The 20,136-nt window shown below is 42.5% G+C and overlaps 1 protein-coding gene across 1 annotated transcript; it reads right to left on the bottom strand.

Annotated features, from left to right (window-relative positions):
- Nucleotides 1–2,579: 2,579 nt before the first annotated feature.
- On the bottom strand, nt 2,580–7,349 carry LOC112233605 (COP9 signalosome complex subunit 5-like). The gene is made up of 8 exons (XM_024401355.1): nt 7,040–7,349; nt 6,575–6,809; nt 6,273–6,401; nt 5,750–5,815; nt 5,291–5,376; nt 4,755–4,866; nt 3,622–3,770; nt 2,580–2,861 (listed from the first exon to the last, which is right to left on the bottom strand). Exons 1-8 carry the CDS (start codon nt 7,174–7,176, stop codon nt 2,771–2,773), a joined length of 1,005 nt encoding a protein of 334 aa, XP_024257123.1. The 5' UTR covers nt 7,177–7,349; the 3' UTR covers nt 2,580–2,770.
- Nucleotides 7,350–20,136: the final 12,787 nt, after the last annotated feature.

Genomic DNA, 20,136 nt, shown 5'->3' with positions numbered 1-20,136 from the left:
AAGTCAAATGATCTAGAACAAAGGAAGTGGTAGAAAATAATTGGCTGTGCAGCATGCAGGTAAAACAAAACATTTCCTTAACATTGTTACATTTTCTGTGAAACATAATTCAATGTAATGACTGCATCAATAGGTTGAATCAATTATTTAAATGATCACAATCAAATGTTTTTTTGTTAATTTAGGTAAAATCCCCTCAGAATTAATCACAGTTTGAGTATATCGCTGTTTTTGCCATTGGTATCTAGATTTGAATAAATGTGTATATTTGCATCCAAACTATTTGTGAATTGGATCGCTTTTCACACTTTATTGCCTTGTCACATCCTCATGAAAAACATATTTTGGGCCAGACTTTCATGGCTGAGTAAATTGAAAAATATTGGATAAATATAAAGAAAGCCAGAATGAAACAAGCTAAATTCCTTTCAGCACTTTTCCTTTCTTCAGAAATAGTCTAAAACTATTCCATTCCAACCCCATGAATCATGTGGTATTTTATGTACCTTTCTAATGATCAGCTACTTGTGTGGTATTGTAGACCTCTGAAATAAAAACCGTTTTGCCTTTCCATTGGTGGAATGTAAAATCTTTTATGTCCATGATTATTTTCAATGAGGTCAAAGGTTAAATAAAGATCAAATAGTGTGGAACATCTCAGACAGGCATACACATACACACACGCAAACAGTAAACAGATCCTGCAGCTATCCCCGAGGCCTGTAGACTATAGTGCCTGCAGACATGTACATGACGTAACCCGACACCATGTTTATTAGTTTCTCCTCTTCTCTCCAGCCAAGATCACATTGCTTCCAGTAATAATGTGTATAACGCGCCAGGCAGGCTGGGGTCGCAGTGCGATTGGCTCAGCGAGTCTCAGCAGTGACCCATACATTGTTATATAATGTCAAGGCCCGGGCTTCCTGCAACTGAGTGACTTGCCTCCACTTATGCATGCAGAGCACTTGGCAGGGAGGAAATGCAGCGCTATAGGCCCTTCTTTCCCCCACATAGCTCCACTCTAGGGCAATGAGTGAGTTCCAACCCCCTTCATTATAGCCTACACCATGCTTGTTGAGCATATTCTGAGATCCAAAGTAAACAATATCCTTGGAGTTCTGCAGGGTAATTTGTTCCGCAGGGCCTATAGGTGCCCAGTAGTAAATAGCTATTCATCATACGCCTTATCAATCCTCTGTTCTCAGAACTTCAGTTAGGCCTAGTTTTTTAAATCACCCCTGTTTATTATTGTAATGTATTTTCGATGAACTCACCAAATGAGGTGCAATTCCACTGTTTCATAGATAATACAAAACATATTAAGTGTACGCTCATTAAAACACATGTTAATTCAATAACATATTAGCAAATGCATTGAATGCTTGGTTGTCGGTCGGTCTTCATTGGAATTCACATTTATTTGTTTCCACTGTAAACGAAGCATCTGAATGTTCATCTGGTGATGACCATAAGAATGACATGTACGGAACACTGGTCTTATATTTAAAGGATAATTTACAAATCTTGCATTAGGTAAAACTACTACTAAGACAGCACGTTCCATATACTTGTTGAGCATCTAGCCATAACAGTATTTAGCTATAACAGTAACAGTACTGTAATGCACTTAAAACCACTAGCTACAGAGCATTCAATGTGAGGGTAAAGCCAATTGTTTCCTGTTGTTAATTCCAAAAACTCAAATTACATTTAACATAATTCAATAAGTTTCCTCTTTCTAAAACACTTTAGGATACACACTTCACCCATTATAATAACATAAAAATAATGTAAAAAGAAAATCATTACAAGAAAATGATGCCAAAGCTCATGTACATGAGGAAATGCAGACCCATTCAAAGTGCATCAAATATGGTTCCACGCCTCTGCAATGTTGCATCAAAAATATACATTCCACCATTATAATACTACAAGAAAAAGAATTATGACATTAAACGGTGCCAGGGCTGCAGTGTGTAAGGAAAAGCAGACTCTGTGTCTGCTTCGATGTAGACGGGTTGGGTGAATAGACTCCAGTGTGCACGGCTCCTGTTTCTGTGCTGCATCATTGCCGCGGCTTGACTTGACGACTTGACAATCCTGAAGGATTGTGTACTACAGAGAGACAACCTGCACCGAAAGCCACTCCGCAGAGACTTCTCGACCATGCCAGCCAGTGTTTACGTTTGAGCCGATGCAGCGGCTTGAGTTTGTTGTTCCATAATGTAATGATATGACTGGCCAGAGTTGAAATGACTGGCTGACTGGTTGTAGGTTTTGTTATAGAGTAATATACCAGGGTCTTTGTTAAAGTGTTAAGTCATGCTGCGAGGGTGTGTGTGTGTAGTCTACTCTAGCCAATACCTAACAGCCATGGGACATGGAAATGTCACAGTGCTATGTCATGTTGAACCCAAAGGAGAATACCTTTCAAAAGTCTGCAAGCATTCAAAAATAAGAAAATACAGGAACTAAAGTTGGAAGCAATTCAGTCAAAACAATATGGTTCACCAACCTCAGGAATTGTTCAATGAAAATGGTGATACTTCAAGTCAAGGAAGGAAAACTAACGTAGATACATTTTAACAACACTATTTATTCATACACTTATGTGGACATAAGTTGAGATCAATCACTCACACTAAAGAATAGCTGAAGATAAAACCAATAAACTTTCCTCAGATAATAATTGAAAGATCATCCTGTGAACCAGAATCTAAATAGTAATACACACACGAGGGGTGACTCCACTTGGACTGTTTCGGGCTCAGATGGCAGACGTGTTGATTTGATTGAAGAGCTTATGCTTGATGACTTGAGACATCAGACCATGGATCGCCTCAATTGTCGTCTTGCAGCTAGAATAGCCAGAAAAAAAAGAGGAAAGTTCAGTTTCGCTCTGGACATGAAAAGGTGACACAGACGTCCTATCCATCAACAGACAGGTCAGATAAACAAACAGATAGGTGTTGCATTCACGGGAGAAAAACTCAATAAACCACAACCATTGTATAAATAATAAGCAGACCTTGAATAGGTAGGTAGGACAACTCTACCAGCTAAAACAACTAACTAAGTATTCCTATTGCATCTATACACAAATAATATGTGATCAGAACAGTAATAATACAGAGATTCTATAACTTAGAGTAGTACATAGCGTAGGCCTAAGCAGACCAGAGATTTCCATTGATCGTGTTCATCAGAAAGGCAAAAATGTTCCCAGATCACTATTCCTACTCTGAGAAGCTTTGTGAATACGGACCAATGATTCTATTATGGGGTAAGAATAATTTGTTTCTCTGTGTCAGTTGAATATTTAAATGGTGTGTTTAACAGCGACTCAAATTGGTTTACAGTTGTCAATAATCTCAGTAAAAATCTTTATTGTAACAGTACATGGGATTTTATCAACAATCCAATCCAGTCTGTCAATACTGCAAAACATGAACAAACATACAGTGTGATATATGGTGCCGTGCCAATTTGAGATCAATGCATTAAATCATTCACTAAATAAGCTCTAGGCCTGGAAGCCAAATAAATAATTACAAGTAAATGCAGAATAAACAAGATCTAAATTAGATAGATAACAGGAGTGGAGGAGCGTTGCTGTACCTGTCTCGTGTTGCTTTGGCCAGTTTGTCCTCGGACTTCCTGTCATGTGTGTCCAGGCCCAGCATGAAGCTTCCTCTTCCAAGCTGAGCCTCCGACTGCTCCAGTTTCTCAGACAGGTCAAACACCTGGCCCGTGGTGTACTCTGAATTCTGGGGAGGACACACGCATGTAATATGTACCAATATGTTATAATGTCATGTACCATGATCAGACGAAAGCATATCCGCGTATTGTGATTAAGTTAATCAAAGTATGTGGAAGCAGTAGCCTATATACCCATGTGTGGGCTTTCTTTCTTTCATTCATTCTTTCTTTACACACACACACACACACACACACACACACACACACACACACACACACACACACACACACACACACACACAATGTTCATGCACAATTTCACCACCACCCTATTTTCTTCACCACTACTGAGACATTCTATTAAACAGTTACAATATGTTGAACTTGTTAATGGATTAAATGTCTTGTCAAGTCGCGGTGAAAGGGGTTCGGTGAAAAGGTTTGCCTAAGGTGAGGCCTTGTGTTCCATGGAGCAGGTAATTAGGAGACAATGATAGGGAGCCAGACTGTGGTGACAGTGTAGTGACTGACAAAGCCCTTCACCAATGGACCAGTCAACTCCTGACAACTAGTCAATCCATCTTCATCCAGAATGACCAGAGTCCACTGTTTGGATAGTCTGCTGCCTTTAGAGACTGTTTAGCATCCACAATGGGAATTCACTGGGGGCTTTCAATCTCTAGAAAGTATTGGCAACAAGGGAGATGATCCACGGTGAACCACAGCGGCATCTAGATCACCACATCTCCAACACATAGATATTTTGTTTAAAGATTAACATGGTGGCCTCAGTCATATTAATGAACCTATGCTTGTAAATCTGTACAAGTGACCTTTTGGAAAATAGAAGATCCCTCCCCGGGCCATATAAAATTATTATAATAATGGTATAAATAAAGAAAGGGATTGTCATTAATATGCAAGAATCACACACCATATATTTTGGCTGCTACTTGACTCGGCATAGTATGGTTACATATCTATTTGTAGACAAAAGGGTTTCACAAATGTGGCATTTCTTGATTTCGAGTTAAATTCAAAACACTCACCGTCAGAAGACTTGAAGAGCTCAGAGTGTTGACCCAGTATTTATTCCAGAGGAGCTCCAGTAATTTCCGATCCAGGGAAGACTTGAAATAAGTCACCTCCAAGGCATAATACCTAAACAAACAAGCCCACGGCACTTAGTGAATAAATAAACTATGTCAATTAAATGAAGAAAATACTACCTTTTTATTTAATAATGATAATAATCCCCAGTTTACAATTGCGTCATTAATCCCCCTCCTCTCCCCTGTAACTATTCCCCAGGTCGTTGCTGCAAATGAGAATGTGTTCTCAGTCAACTTACTTGGTATAATATCAGATAAATAAAAAAAATAAATACAATTATTTACCACAGCATTATTAAGGGATTATTACATCATAATGACTTGAATTTGTGTTATAGGCTACATCAACCCTAAAATAAATAAATAAATATATATATATGAAGTATCTTGTCAAGTTTACTTGGACAATTTGCAAGATAATACTAAATATTATATGTTTGCCTCAAGTATAAACGTCCAAGATGAAAACTCACTGTTTGCAGTGCACGCCGAAGTCTTCGATCTTGTTCAGGGGAATGGTCTGATATTCAGACGGTCCCTCATCAGGAGGTTTGTAACCCTGAAAAACAACGCAAACACACAATTATTAGACTCATGATATCTGAAAATGTATATTTAATGAGAGGAAATGTAGTCTTAAAATATTTGCACAGTTCGATAGTGAGAGACAGCCAAATACTAATTAACCACATTTTACAAAATGAATAATTAACTAAATGTTGACAATGAATCATAATAGTATTACTTATAGATACAACAAAATCTTTAAAATAAATATTCCAATTGGCATGCTAAATATAGCAAATATATTTATGAGCGATAAATGAGACCAAAATGCTGAATTTGCCGTAATTGTGTTCCTAACCTGTCTAATACCACATGTAACATGGCTAAACACTGGAATAATGCAAGAAACGCATTTTACTCCTTACCTTGGGGTATGTTCTGAAGGCGCCAAGATTGACTTTCCCTGCAGATATGGTGCGAGTGGGGTCGATCTGGGAGGGAGAGATATACAGTAGAACAGGAAAATGCTTTCAGAGGTCAGACAGTCTCTAGAGACCACTCCAAGCCGGCCACCAGGAGTGATGTTTTCTTCTCAACTACTGCTGCCAGTGTAGTCAAAGAACACACTTAATTATCCTATGCCCTTGGCACTGCAGCCCTGCAAAACCAATCAAGTGTAAATAGCATCTACAGTTACAAAAGCCAAATATGTGCCGTGCTCATGGTGGACTACTACCATACATCATCAACCACTAAAGGGATGCCTAAACCTGATTGCACCCCTCTCAGTTACACATATATAGCCTTGCACCCACAAATTCAAAAGGAAAACCAAAGTACTGTATTTAGGAAGCAGTCTAATAAAAGACAAATGGACATTTTAACATGTGTATTTTGGGGGTATTGCGTTATGAGCTGAAGTTGGGGCAGATCTTTCACTGTACTCACCACCACCGCCACAAAGGGCTCCTGAAACTGCTGGTTGAGCATCTGAGTGCTGACATCTATACCTGACAACCAGCAGCCGTAACCTGGGTGACTGTGGTACCAGCCAATAGCGTTCTCCAGCCGACCAACCTGACAGTTCACAAACGGCAAGGAATCAGTATCAATACAATGAAGAGTCCAATATGTAACCATTGTGATAAACCATGACAAGCACAGTTCTCACTAAAATGTCATGTGTTTTGATCCATCCTTTTATGCAACATTAAGGACCAAAATCTAATTCCAAGAGTCAGTCATATTACCTGTTTGGCATTCTCAATGTAGGCAGCCATGTATTCATAAGCCGCAGCCTGGGCGTTGACCCGCGTCTCTGTGCCCTCCACGGGTAAGGCAAAGCTGTCCATGATGTTCATGGTCTCCCCGTCCACTTTCCCAAGCATCAGACCCATCACCTCGAGGTTGCCCCCGGACCTGGCGTGCATCACCATCTTCAGCAGCGCCAGAGCAGATATCTGGCAGTATTTGAAGTAATGATGACTATAGGACAAAAATAATATTGGTGTGAATTATGTTCAGGGAATTAATATGGCATTCACTAACTAGCTTGCAATGCAGGGAGAATTCCCATTGTTGACATGCTAACTAGCAAGCTAACTTCAGCTAGTAACGTTAGCTAGCTGGTCAAGCCAACACAGCCAAACAAGGAACTAGCAAGCAGTTGCAAATAAAACAAATTACAATCTATAATTTATCAAATATATACTTACTCCTTTGTCCATGGCTTCGCAGCAAGGATTTCCTGTTGTTGTTTTTTGTCATATTTATATATTTCATCTATGCTCTGAACTTCCTGCATACTGTTTTGTAGCTCCCATGTTTTCTGTGCCATGCTACTCCCTGCCATGTTGACAACCTAGTCTCACTACCTCTCTAAAATATAACGTAATACTAGAAAGAAAACTAGTGCGCTATCAAACGTGGAATATTTCAAAAACCTGTAATAATAACATAATCTCAAAGCAGTAGCCCTTGCTCATCCATTCGTTCAGGGAGCCATGACACTGGACTGTACCATGCTATGAGGAAGGGGGACATACACGTTTTTTTAAAATCTAAAATAAAAAGTGACCGTGGGGTTTTTGTTCAGTTAATGAGTATACGCATAAAATCATCGAATTAATTCAGAAATGCATGTCCCAAACAAATAAACTTATACTTGTATTCATCAACAGCCACGAAACACCAATTAACGTGATGGTTTAGTCCAAATAACACAGACGATGTGATAGAAATGGTAATACTGACATCTTCTGGGGGAATATGTGAATGCTTTTCACTTATTTATTATTTTTAAACGAAGTCAGCTAATTTAGCGCTCTGTTACCTGGTAAAATAATGGTAAATACAATACTATTCAATTTTTTGAAAACTGCTAAATGGCTTGTGATTTAAAGCAGCCACCTTTCTGTTGTCTTCCTCCAGGACAAATTAAGAGATGAGGGAAACAAAGAACACAACCTCTTTCTTAAAGAACAGTCAGGACAACTAAGGAGACCATCTTTAAATGCTTCTCATGTAACAATAGATTATGCATACCTTGGAAATGATGTAGATATTTTTGTGAAAATATCTCTTGACCTATTCAATGTGTGTTTAATGAGTTGAAGATGATTGTCCTGTTCATTGGCTATATTTGACTAAGATCCTACAGCATGTTGCCACATTTTGATAATTTAACACCTCTCTTTCCTAAACTACAGGTGCAGGCCCCAGAGACTGTGAGTCCTGCTGCACTTTATTCCCCCCAGCCATCCCAAAGGCCCAGCATAACATCCAGTTTAATCATGGAGGCCAGCCTCCAGCGACTCCCATCCTGGAGGGATGCTGCCACCCTAACCAACAGGGGGACAGGGACAGAGGGTCAGGCCCCACGAGGGTGGAGGCGCTGGGAGCTCCACAGACCAGAGGAGTCTTTGGAGGGCTGGAAGAAGAGGCCCAGAAGGAGAAGCAGGTGTAGAGAGCAGTACAACTCTGAGGAGGACCTTTCCACAGAGGAGGAGGATGAGGAAGAGGAATTTGAGTTCTTGGAGAGGAGGAGACCCAGAAGAAGCCGAGAGCCAGAGTTCACTGGGAGAACACATAGGATGATAATCTATCATAGCCCTGACAGGTACTTCTCATGAGAGATTTTCTATCAGCAAATTACCTGCTGCTGTGAAAACTGCTTTTTTTTAAAAAGGGATGGATTATGCTCATTGTAATCTTCCTGTTTAACATTGTAATTCATTTCTATGGCAGAGCTGTGCAGGAGAGGAGGGAGATGGAACCCCATGTTGTCCATGAAGAGCACATCAGATCAGAAAGTCCAAGTCGGCAACACCAAAACCCAAAACTGAGCCATTGCAATTAAATCGCCACATTAGCACAGTTGGCCACCACATGTATAAAACCTCTCTGTATTGATTGTGGAGGGAGACTACAATGGAAAACTGTAATGCACAATATTTGTGTTCAGTCCCTGTCTCGCCAGCTTGTTTATTTATTGCATTACATTGTTGCATTTTATTTTCATACCATGTACAGTACCAGTCAAAAGTTTGGACACACCTACTCATTCAAGGGTTTTTTTTTTTTTTTTTTTTTTTTCTTCACTATTCTCATTGTAGAATTATAGTGAAGGCAATCAAAACTATGAAATAACACATGGAATAATGTAGTAACCAAAAAGTGTTAAACAAATTCAAATCTATTTTAGATTCTTCAAAGCAGCCACCCTTTGCCTTGATGACAGCTTTCCACACTCTTGGCATTCTCTCAACCAGCTTCACCTGGAATGCTTTTCTAACAGTCTTGAAGGAGTTCCCATATGCTGAGCATTGACTGTCCAACTCATCCCAAACCATCTCAATTGGGTTGAGGTTGGTGATTGTGGAGGCCAGGTCATCTGATGCAGCACTCCATCACTCTCATCAAGGTGTGGAGGTGTGGTGGGTCATTGTTCTGTTGAAAAACAAATTATAGTCCCAGTAAGTGCAAACCAGATGGGATGGCGTATTGCTGCAGAATGCTGTGCTAGCCATGCTGGTTAAATTCTAAATAAATCACTGACAGTGTCACCAGCAAAGCACCATCACACCTCCTCCATGCTTCGCAGTGAGAACCACACATGCGGAGATCATCCATTAACCTACTCTGCGTCTCACAAAGACACAGTGGTTGGAACCACAAATCTCAAATTTGGACTCATCAGACCAAAGGACAGATTTCCACCAATTTAATGTATTGCTCGTATTTCTTGGCCTAAGTAAGTCTCTTCTTTTATTTGGTGTCCTTTAGTTGTGGTTTCTTTGCAGAAATTCGACCATGAAGGCCTGATTCAACAGTTGATGTGACTTGAACTCTGCAATTTCTGAGACTGGTAAGTCTAATGAATTTATCATCTGCAGCAGAGGTAACTCTGGGTCTTCCTTTCTGTGGTGGTCCTCCTGAGAGCCAGTTTCATCACAGCGCTTGATGGTTTTTGCGACTGCACTTGAAGAAACGCTCAAAGTTCTTCAAATTTTCCGCATTGACTGTCCTTCATGTCTTAAAGTAATAATGGACTGTCGTTTGCTTATCGTCTTTGCTTATTTGAGCTGTTCTTGCCATAATATGGATTTCTGTATACCCCCTAACTTGTCTGTGTAGTGAGTGGTCTAGGCACTGCATCTCAATGAGGCGCCACTACAGTCCCTCGAATCCAGGCTGTAACATCCGGCCGTGATTAGGAGTCCCAAAGGAGGTGCACAATTGGCCCAGGCGTTGTCCAGGTTTGGCCGGGTTAGGCCGTCATTGTAAATAAGAATTTGTTCTTAACTGACTTGCCTACAGGTTAAATAACATAAATGATTGGCTCAAATGCATTAATAAAGAAAGAAATTCCACAAATTAACTTTTACAAGGCACACCTGTTAACTGAAATGCATTCCATGTGACTATCTCATGAAGCTGGTTGAGAGAATTGAGCTGCATTTATCTGACTGGCAATGTGATGGATCTTTACTCTTTAGTTTCTGGGTCACTGGGTAGAGAGAAGACTGCAGTCAGACACTGGGATCTGTTGTGGTAGTGTGTGATGTGAGGTGCTGGTGATGGTGCAGGCTAACTTGGATGTGGAGCTACAAGGAGTATTGGTTAAGCTGTGTGTTTTATGAGTCCCATAGGGAGTTGATTAGGTGAACTGAACTGCAGATGTTTACCTAGGTACTGTCTGTCTGTGTAACAGTGTAACTGTTCTCCAGTCTTGTGATGCCTGTGGCCATGAAGACCGCCGGGAGATCCAGGTCTGATTCAGCCAACAAGGAAGGACAAGGCCGAGTTTGTACCCGGACTCATCATCAACAATGGGCATCAAGGGGCCCGGTGGGTGTCCTTAGCACAGGACTTGCATATCTTTCCACTTTGTCTAGAGACCTGCACACAAGTTATCCATTCACACCAATTAATCACACAACTCATTGCTAAGTAGCACAGATTTTTTTAGTTTAGAGTTGTTTAAAGAACCAGAAGAGGGCACCCTAAGCAAGCATTGAAAGCTGTGTGTAGGCTATACACCGAGTATACCAAACATTAAGAACACCTTCCTAATATTGAGTTGCAACCCCCCTTTGCCATCAGAACAGCCTGCATCTCAAAGGCACTGTTGTCTTGCCCATTCTCCCTCTGAATGGCACACACACAATCCAGGTCTCAATTGTCTCAAGGCTTAAAAATCCTTCTTTGGATTTAACAAGTGACATCAATAAGGGATCATAGCTGTCACCTGGATTCACCTGGTCAGTCTATGTCATGGAAAGAGCAGGTGTTCTTAATGTTTTGTACTCTGTGTATGTCTCTCACAACTATTGATATTGTGTTGATAGGGTTACCCATAATGTTTCATGTCTTTCTTCAGAGGAGCCAATCAGCATGTTGTAGCTCTCCCTGGGGCTGGGCTGGGCTGGGTGTTGGAGCGATAGGACAGAGGCCAACGCAGTCCAAGGAGAGCGTGTTGAACTACCAGGAAGCCCTGAGACAACAGGTAGGCTAGACATTGAAACATGTATTACATTTGTGTTTAAACTAGGAAAACCCCATTGATATAAACAATCTCACAGGACAGTAAATGCTTTCAGGACATTACAATACAATGAGACGTGTATGTGTGAAATACTCAGCTGGTCTCCAGCCAACCACACCTTTTATACACCATAAATCACTCACACCTGTTGGCAGGGAGAGGGACTCATTTTGTCCCCAGCTGTGGAATGGAGGTGGGGTAAGTGTGATAGAGAGATGTGATAGCCGTACTCTCATTAGCGTGATACAAGTCTGCCCTTCTCTCGTCCTTACCTCAGCTCACTGACTTTATCGCTATCTCTCCCCCCTCCCCCTCCTCTCTCTTAAGAGAGTGAAGGATAAACCATGAAATATTGATTGAATTCCATCTCCAGTGTGTTAGTCATCACAGTATTGTGTGTACCAATAACTGCATATTTGGGAAAGAATGCATCAGTTTTCTTCCCCTGTTTCAAACTACTTTGCTTTGTTGTGCACTACTGAACACGCCCCTGGCTCCCAGGCTGTTTTCTGAAGAAGGATAAGTTAAGTGTAAGGAGGCACATTGAGATGCTAACGTTGCTATCTGGCTGTGTTTCTCTCTGCTGATTCCAGAGGAACAGGAAACCAATGACTCAGATTAGTGACAGACTGCAATATTTTGACGGGAAGAGATCAGGCGAGAGCGAAGTCAGCACTTTTCCAAGGTAAAAGGAATAACTGCAGGAATACCACAAGGGCAACATAAAAAGGCCTTTCATGTCATACATACTGTAGAGCTCAGCTTGAATATTTTGCAATAGATTCAAGTTTTCAACCATCCGTTGTTCGAGATGTGAAATAGAGGTAGGCGTAACTTTCAGGTCAGAGGATATTTCTAAAGTTAAGTTACAGGAGCTTTGGAAAAGCGAATGTTCTTATCTTTCAAATAAAATGAGCTTTAATGATCAGTAGTTAATGGCACCTTTCCATCCCTGGGTACAGATCCAGGAAAGAAAGGAGCGATAAAGACAGGAGAGGAGGAAGAGGGATTGCTACGATGCCAAGATCGAGGCAGAAATGAAGGTCTATGACCCTTGGGGAAGGGGGATGTGGGGCCCTTCTCAGAGATGACAGGGGAAACCTCATCAGTACACCATTGTTGATTTACTCCATAGTCATTAGTCCTCTTTAGTTACTCTCTCTGTTCACTTTATAGTGACTGTAAAACCAAAATGATAACTTCTCTGAATTTTACTATGACACCTTTGGTTTCAGTCCCTTTGTTAAGTCTAAACCTCTGGGTTATTTCTCTGTCAACATCTCTGGCCCTGGTATGAAGAGGCATTGTAGCTGAATCTGTGAGTCACCACTACGTTGAAAGTGTCTCTGTAGCTGATGACGATGCCTCCAGGTGATCTGAACAGAATGCACAGGACCAAGGAGGAGGAGTACGTGAACCCAGAGTCCAGGGACAGGTGACAGCCACAGGGCTCTGTAGGCAGGAGTGGAGGACCTAACCCCAGGCAGGAGGACTGGGTACCCTCTACCCAGCGAGTAACAGGTAGCCCAACTCTCACAACCACTCAGTAAAGGTCTGAGTTTTCACTTTACTTTGTGTGTATGTGCATTGATGAGTCACCCCTCTCATCTGTCCCTGCTGGTTTTTCCTTGGCCCAGCTGTCCCAGTTTGCCGGAGGCAACGTGTTCAGTGATCAGGACACTCCACAGCAGCTCCAGGAGCAGGACACGTTCAAGCAGAGGTGTAACATGCTCACTATACACTGGATACTGTAAAATATGACTTGGTGTTGTATTGAGCCATCTGAATGTAAGTTGGACTCTCTCCTTTATGCAGAGCCAGAAGGATCCTTCCCCTCCTAACCCAGACATGCAGAAGAGACTGGGCAAGCAGCTCCTTACTCCCAGACCTCTCTCTGCTGTCAGCCAGCTCTCCTCTAGGCCCAGGCACTTGACTGTGTCGAACATCCACAGGCCCAGGCGCTATAGCTTTATTCTGACTCCGCTTTCATCCCTGGAACTATACACTCACTGTCGGTGTACGGTTGTGAACTTAACATGCATATTTTATAGTGGTGACTGTGGCGTGTTTTGAGGTGTTGGATCATGTTCCATACTGTTGTGCTGTGCCCAGGTGTAGAGGGCACCCCAATGGGGACATGTTTGAGATGGCACACCACCCAACTCTGGAGTAGCTGCTGTGGCTGTTCACGTCAACATGCAGAACACCAGGGAGTTCAACCAGCTCAAATACAGAGGTATGACAATGACAGTCTTTATGCTATTAAAAACAATAAACTGTTTTAAGTGAGAAGTAGGCATCAGCCTGAAGGAAATTCACATGAGCATCACCATGCCTACTACACCAATGCTCGACCAAGGTTTTACAGCACACAGCTTTGAAGTCCAGACCCTGGACATTAATAACTGGACATGAATCTTCTCCCTCCATTCTTCTCATTCTCGCCCTCGCCCAGATCAAATATAGAGATGAATTGACACCACCATCCCATGCATTTAAAGACCTATACCCAATTTATGAGTCCCTCTTTTCATTGGCAATGTCATATTTTTCTAGAAGAATAACTATGATCCATTCCTGTTCAGTTTGGCCGGATGTGCAGCCCTCATCAAGCCCCTCTGTCTCCTCTCCTCTTTGCCATGGCATTACTCTGATGAGGTCATGGGGCGACTCATCATTAAAGCCATCCATCAGTAACGGACAGTTTGGCAACGTAAACACAGGGCTGAAACTAAGGAAATTGACTTTGAATGGATTCCTAGTACTGAGTTTATGTTTGGGTCCAGAGAACACTTCCGACACGCAAACATACAAAAACGGGGTTAGAAAAGTGGGAGATATAGAAGGCGTGTGTACACTGCAGGGTGAAGACAACACTGTATGCCTGTGTGTTGAGTACACTACAGTGAGCGGACACACATTGCTTTTGCCTGTGAGCAGATCGTCTCTTGCTTCCATTACTATAGCTCACCAGAGGCCTACCTCTTCCTGTCCCTTGCGGAGGAAGAAGTCTTGTCCTCTCTGCTTGTCTATGTTCCTCCTAGTCCATCTGTAGCTCAGTGTTTAGACTGCAGAGTAGCTGAGTCACCATGGCCTTGGCTCAGTCAGTATTGACTGATAGAGGAGGGGAGGGGTTGACAATAGGATTAGGTCTAGATGCTCTTCACCCCCATATAAGGTCAGTGTCGATTATCAATTTAATCTTGGCCACAGCTGAACTAGTCCTGTAAGTGCACATCACTCCCCCCTGGCTTAGCCTCTCATCATAATGAGCGCTGGCCAGAGAGTCCCTCTGATTGGCTGGTGTGGGAGGAAATCCACTATGATAGGCTAATCTGGGCCCATCTGTACCTCTCTGGCAACATTAGAGCTGTATCAGTACACATGACTACCGCAGCACTCACTGCCTGACATCTGTGTCATGGTGAGGATGTGGTAATCCTCGATGCAGGGACTGAGTTGTGTGTGTAACAGACAGCACATCACATCAGGAGGTGCATCACGTGTGCCCCCCCCCACCCCACCAGTGACAAACACAGTCTGGACATCCAGCAGGCTCTGCTCAGGGAGCAACAACGCAAGATCAGGATCATGAGGAGTCAGGTCAGACACACACTGTCTAACTCATCTAACTTGATTTTTATAGGTGTCTGACGGTCTGTGTTGATCCTCTCAGAGTGAGAAAACAATCTGAGACCACCAAAGAGTCTCTTTATTGGAGTCAGAGAGTGCTGTTATTGGTGAGCCTGCTGGTCAAACAGCCTCAACACGACTTGAGTCAGTGACAGAAAAATTGTCCCCCTGAGGATATGCTTACTGGAAGGAATGAATAGTAATACATTATTACACTGAGGTGGATATGGGACACACACACACACACACTGCAGCCAACTGAGGGGAGGGAGGGTCATTGGGCACCCTCTGGGTGCCTGCCAGTGCCAACACGACATAGGCCAAGCCATGGCGCCCACACAGCTGGTAGTAGTCCTGACAGAGCAGAAAGCCTGTGCCAGCTGCAGGGTGGTAGTAGCATGGCCTTGGTCCGGCTGAAGGGGGAGGGAGGAGAGCAGGCAGGGAATGTGTATCTGAGAGTCTACCGCACAATGCAGAAAACACTTTTTTTTTTTTAAATGATATTACTGTAGAATAACATGAGAAGATTGGATAAAATATAAACATAATATACCTCCAATATTGCTATGCCTTAGTATTTTAGTACGGCGTAGCATTTTTATTAGTTAAGGTTAGGAGAAAGAGACATCATCCCACCTTGCCTGTTAGGTGATGTATTGTAAATGTGTTACAGTGTTACGTCCTCAGACGTATGCAGGGTCCCCGTCCCAAGGGCCAGGGCAGCCCAGGTTGACCTGAGGTCCAGACAGCCCTCAGCCCGGGAGAGGAGAAGGCCTGCCAGAAGGAGAGACTTTGAGGATGAGAAGGGCCTGTTGCTTCAGTTGAGTCATCATCACATAATTACAGTGCCACTTCAACAGTCCATTAATGTCCTCAATCTGAGAAGGGCCATGGGGAAACGTGTCTGATAATACACAACAGTCCCTCTTTTTTTAGGCATTAGAATGTCTTACAGGATTTATGAAAAACAATGGCCAGTACACATTTTCTCTGTAGTCTGTACTAACCCGTTCTGCTGTACTGACAGATGTTTCCATTCTGTGGCCCAGAACATGGTGACTGCTGGTTGTCAGAGGGATGACAAGGGCCAACCGGATGCCTAGTCTCTGTTCTCTGTGACAAGCCTGCACGTGGAGGGGACCGCACGTACAGGCTTGTGATAGAATGACAAGGTTGGATGTAAGGTCTCAAAGCACCACAAACTGCAACTTATTCAATGCTGCAACTCAATATAGGCATTTTGATAGAATGTCATGAGAAATGCAAATGTAGGTATCTAAGTTAGGATTGGGCCATGAGGTGTCTGTCTGTTTGAATGATGTCTCTCTGGTCTCCAGGGGGGCTGTCAGCCGATGAAGGGGATGACCTCTCACTGCGGTCCACCCCGTACTACCCGGTCAGGCGTGTGTCCATGGAGACTGTTGGCACAGAGCGCTGGCTACGGCCCAGCACGTCAGACACGCTGAAATTGTTTGGGGCTGGTCAGAACCGGACAGAAACCCGTTACCCACATCCTGGATGGGAAGTGGGATGGGCCCTCCACCTAACATGGATGACCCCTTTCATCTACACATAGGATCCCATTCCCTTCACAGCTTATTACTTTTGACTAGAGTTTGAGGTCTATATTTTATATGCAGTCGATCCCCAATACAAATGACAAAATTAACATGGTCTATTTCTGTGTCTGCATCAGGAGAGCAAAAAACATCCATATTTGTGTTTTTATGCAGAAAAACACCTGAATGTTGCTTATGCATGTGCGAATTGTTTAATCAGAAACCAGGGCAAACGTCAAATGGAGATGAGGTAGTAGCAGAGATATTTCAGTCTCTGTGTACAACAGCTCCACGTAGTGAGTAGGATCAGGGCAGCGTCAGAGAGCGGGGAAAATCTAAATTGTAGACTTCTTGCGTCCTCTCTCTTTGCCTCCTTCAAAAGAGAATGTTTGAGGGGCGGGACATCTGGCTTTCTCATCCAATGGGTTTTGAGAAGGAGACAGGATGTGAGGAGTGTGCAATTGAGACGGTCCAAGTCTGCTTGGATAAGTGTGCAGCTAGTACACAGTGAAGAATTACTGTCCCTGAGCTGCATCACTCTCACTGCTGTGTGATATGGCTACAGCTGCAGGACTACGGTATGGAAGAAGTATAGGCTCTGGTCTGCTGATGGAAGTAACTATGGTAACCTTTTGACTGGTTTGGTCTGCTGGTGTAAGCAACTATGGTAACCTTTTGAATGTACTTTTGCAGAATTAATATGTATTTAAAACATGCGAAATGTGTATCTGGTGTTGAAATGTTTGTATGTAGCAAGAAAATGTGTGTTAATATACAGTATAGAAAGATTTGGGGTAAAAAATAAATAATGTTTTTATAATCTTGTCTTTGTCCAGACTGGTCCTTGGTACTCAATCCTTTCCTCTTAAGACAGACTCATATTGTCCAATCAAATGGTCAAACAAATCAAGTTCAAAAACTTTATTGACCTATAACCTGATTAGAATGTCGGATGATGACCAGTTTTGTACAGGAAGTTGTACAGAAGTCTTTTTTCAACATAGAAAACTTTACATTTCTGTACCATATACATTTTGTTTTCTACATCCGTGAGCAAGGAATTACATCCAATCCACACACCATCCAGAAGTCTTCTTTTAAAGCACAGCTAACATTCTTCATTTACCCTTTACATACAGCATGTCCCCAAACCAAAGAAAATTAAATATATTATTCATTTATTCTAATTTGTACACACTGAAAACTAACTTCAAACATAAACATACCTGTGACTCAGAAGCAGCTCACATCAGGGGCCTATTCAGAAGCATCGCAGATAGAGCAGATAATTACTTTCATTGCATGAAAGAAAATCATATCTACACAATACATTTCTAGCTGAGTGTTGTGTAACGTTGCAAACTCCTGAACAGGCCCATAGTTGCTCTTTTTCCTCCCAGTTTTAGGAAGAGCCCAGTTATCGACTATCAGTTAAAAAGCCTCAGAACATATCAATTTAATATTTTAACCCTTCGCGTTCTGTCGTGTCGTCATTCAATTACAAATCTCATATAGGACAATCTGCAGGAGGTGGTCCAGTAAATAAATTATCACAAAAGTCCAAATCTCCAGTGTATTCAATAATGAGATCAGGGCCTAGATTCAATCAGATCAGCATTAACCTGCCAATAGCAGACACCCGCATAGCAGATGTTTGGTGGTGTCTGAGGTGGAACTGCGTTGGAGCCCTCAAATCGGTGAGCAGCTGCTCTTACGATCATTGCCACACCCGCCCCACTCACGTTAGTTAACAACGAGAAAGTGTACGCTAGATAGAAATGATCAAACTAAATCATGAGGATTTCTATCAGCCTAATGGAGGTGTAGATCACATCTCACGTTCCAACTTGTAAACAAGGCTGCATGGGATGTGTGTTAATGCGACTCCGTGCAGCCATTGGCAATGTCCGCTTTAGATATAATGCCAGGAGTCACTTATGGATTTGACAGCTCTAATGCAGTTCCACCTCCAACACCGTCAATACAACCGCTATGCGGATGTCAGCTAAAACGGATCTGATTGAATCGAGCCCCAAGTGCAGCAAAATCCTGTGGAAAAAAATAAACAAAACACAAATAAAATCTAGTGTTATCAGATTATATTACAAAGCGGCTTTTCTGTACTTGGTTTTTTCATCCACGAGGTGATTGCCGCTAACGTTAGCCATCAGCGGTGCAGCCAGGAAAAGATCAGAATTATCATTGAGTAACAAATGTCACATTTCATATCACTGAATATTCGTCAATTGCATTGCATGATGTACGTGTAGCCATTTCATTCTCTAGAATCGCTTTTAAGGATACAGTAATGTCAAGAAGCAAACCCGTTTTAAATATATTTTGACTCTGAGTGATAGTTATTCTACAGTCGTTAGAGAATCAGATCTTCATGTACAAGGCCAAGCCATTCATCCATGATATGAGGGGCTTCGGGTATAAGTAGCCCATAGCATCTAGGATCAGTTTGACCTCCCAATATTATAACCTTAACCATAAGGGGGAATGCAAAAACTGGCCTTAGATCAGTGTCTAGGGGCAACTTCAACCTCCTCTGATACACTACATGGCCAAAAGTATGTGCATTCGACTATTTCAGCCACAGCTGTTGCTGACAGGTGTATAAAATCAAGCACGCAGCCATGCAATCTCCATAGACAAACATTGGTAGTGGAATGGCCTTACTGAAGAGCTCAGTGACTTTCAACGTGGCACCGTCATAGGATGACACCTTTCCAACAAGTCAGTTCGTCAAATTTCTGCCGTGCTAGAGCTGCCCCGGTCAACTGTAAGTGCTGTTATTGTAAAGTGGAAACCTCTAGAAGCAACAACGGATCAGCCGCGAAGTGGTAGGCCACACAAGCTCACAGAACAGGACCGCCGAGTGCTGAAGCGCACAGAGCATTAAATCGTGTGGCCTCTGTTGCAACACTACCAAGTTCCAAACTGCCTTTGGAAGCAACGTCAGCACAAGAACTGTTCATCGGGAGCTTCATGAAATGCCTAAGATCACCATGAGCAATGCCAAGTATCAGCTGGAATGGTGTAAAGCTCACCTCCATTGGACTCTGGAGCAGTGGAAACGTGTTCTCTGGAGTGATGAATTACCCTTCATCATCTTGCAGTCCAAAGGATGAATCTGGGTTTGGCGGATGCCAGGAGAACGCTACCTGTCCCAGAGCAGTGCAGACTGAAAAGTTTAGTGGAGGAGGAATAATGGTCTGGGGCTTTTTCATGGTTCGGGCCCCTTAGTTCCAGTGAAGGGAAATCTTAACGTTACAGTGTACAATGACTTTCTCAACAATCCTGTGGCAACAGTTTGGGGAAGGCCCTTTTCTGTTAAGCATGACAATGCCCCTGTGCACAAAGTGAGATCCATACAGAAATGGTTTGTCGAGATCGTTGTGGAAGAACTTGACTGGCCTGCACAGAGCCCTGACCTCAACCCCATCAAACACCTTAAGAATGAATTGGAATGCTGACTGCGAGTCAGGCCTAGTCACCCAATATCAGTGCCCAACCTCACCAATGCTCTTGTGGCTGAATGGAAGCAAGTCTCCACAACAATGTTCCAAAA

This window comes from Oncorhynchus tshawytscha, linkage group LG29 (assembly GCF_018296145.1).
Source record: "Oncorhynchus tshawytscha isolate Ot180627B linkage group LG29, Otsh_v2.0, whole genome shotgun sequence".
In the NCBI taxonomy this organism is placed as follows: domain Eukaryota; kingdom Metazoa; phylum Chordata; class Actinopteri; order Salmoniformes; family Salmonidae; genus Oncorhynchus; species Oncorhynchus tshawytscha.
The sequence above is the reverse complement of the archived record's forward strand: the minus strand, read 5'-3'. Positions and strand labels throughout refer to the sequence as shown.

Coding starts and splice junctions, on each gene's coding strand:
- LOC112233605 (XM_024401355.1), bottom strand. CDS start 7,176: ATGGCAGGGAGTAGCATGGCACAGAAAACATGGGAGCTACAAAACAGT. Junction 5,816..6,272: donor AGCCCTTTGTGGCGGTGGTG/GTGAGTACAGTG, acceptor TCTCCCTCCCAG/ATCGACCCCACTCGCACCAT. Junction 3,771..4,754: donor GCTCTTCAAGTCTTCTGACG/GTGAGTGTTTTG, acceptor TGTCCTCCCCAG/AATTCAGAGTACACCACGGG.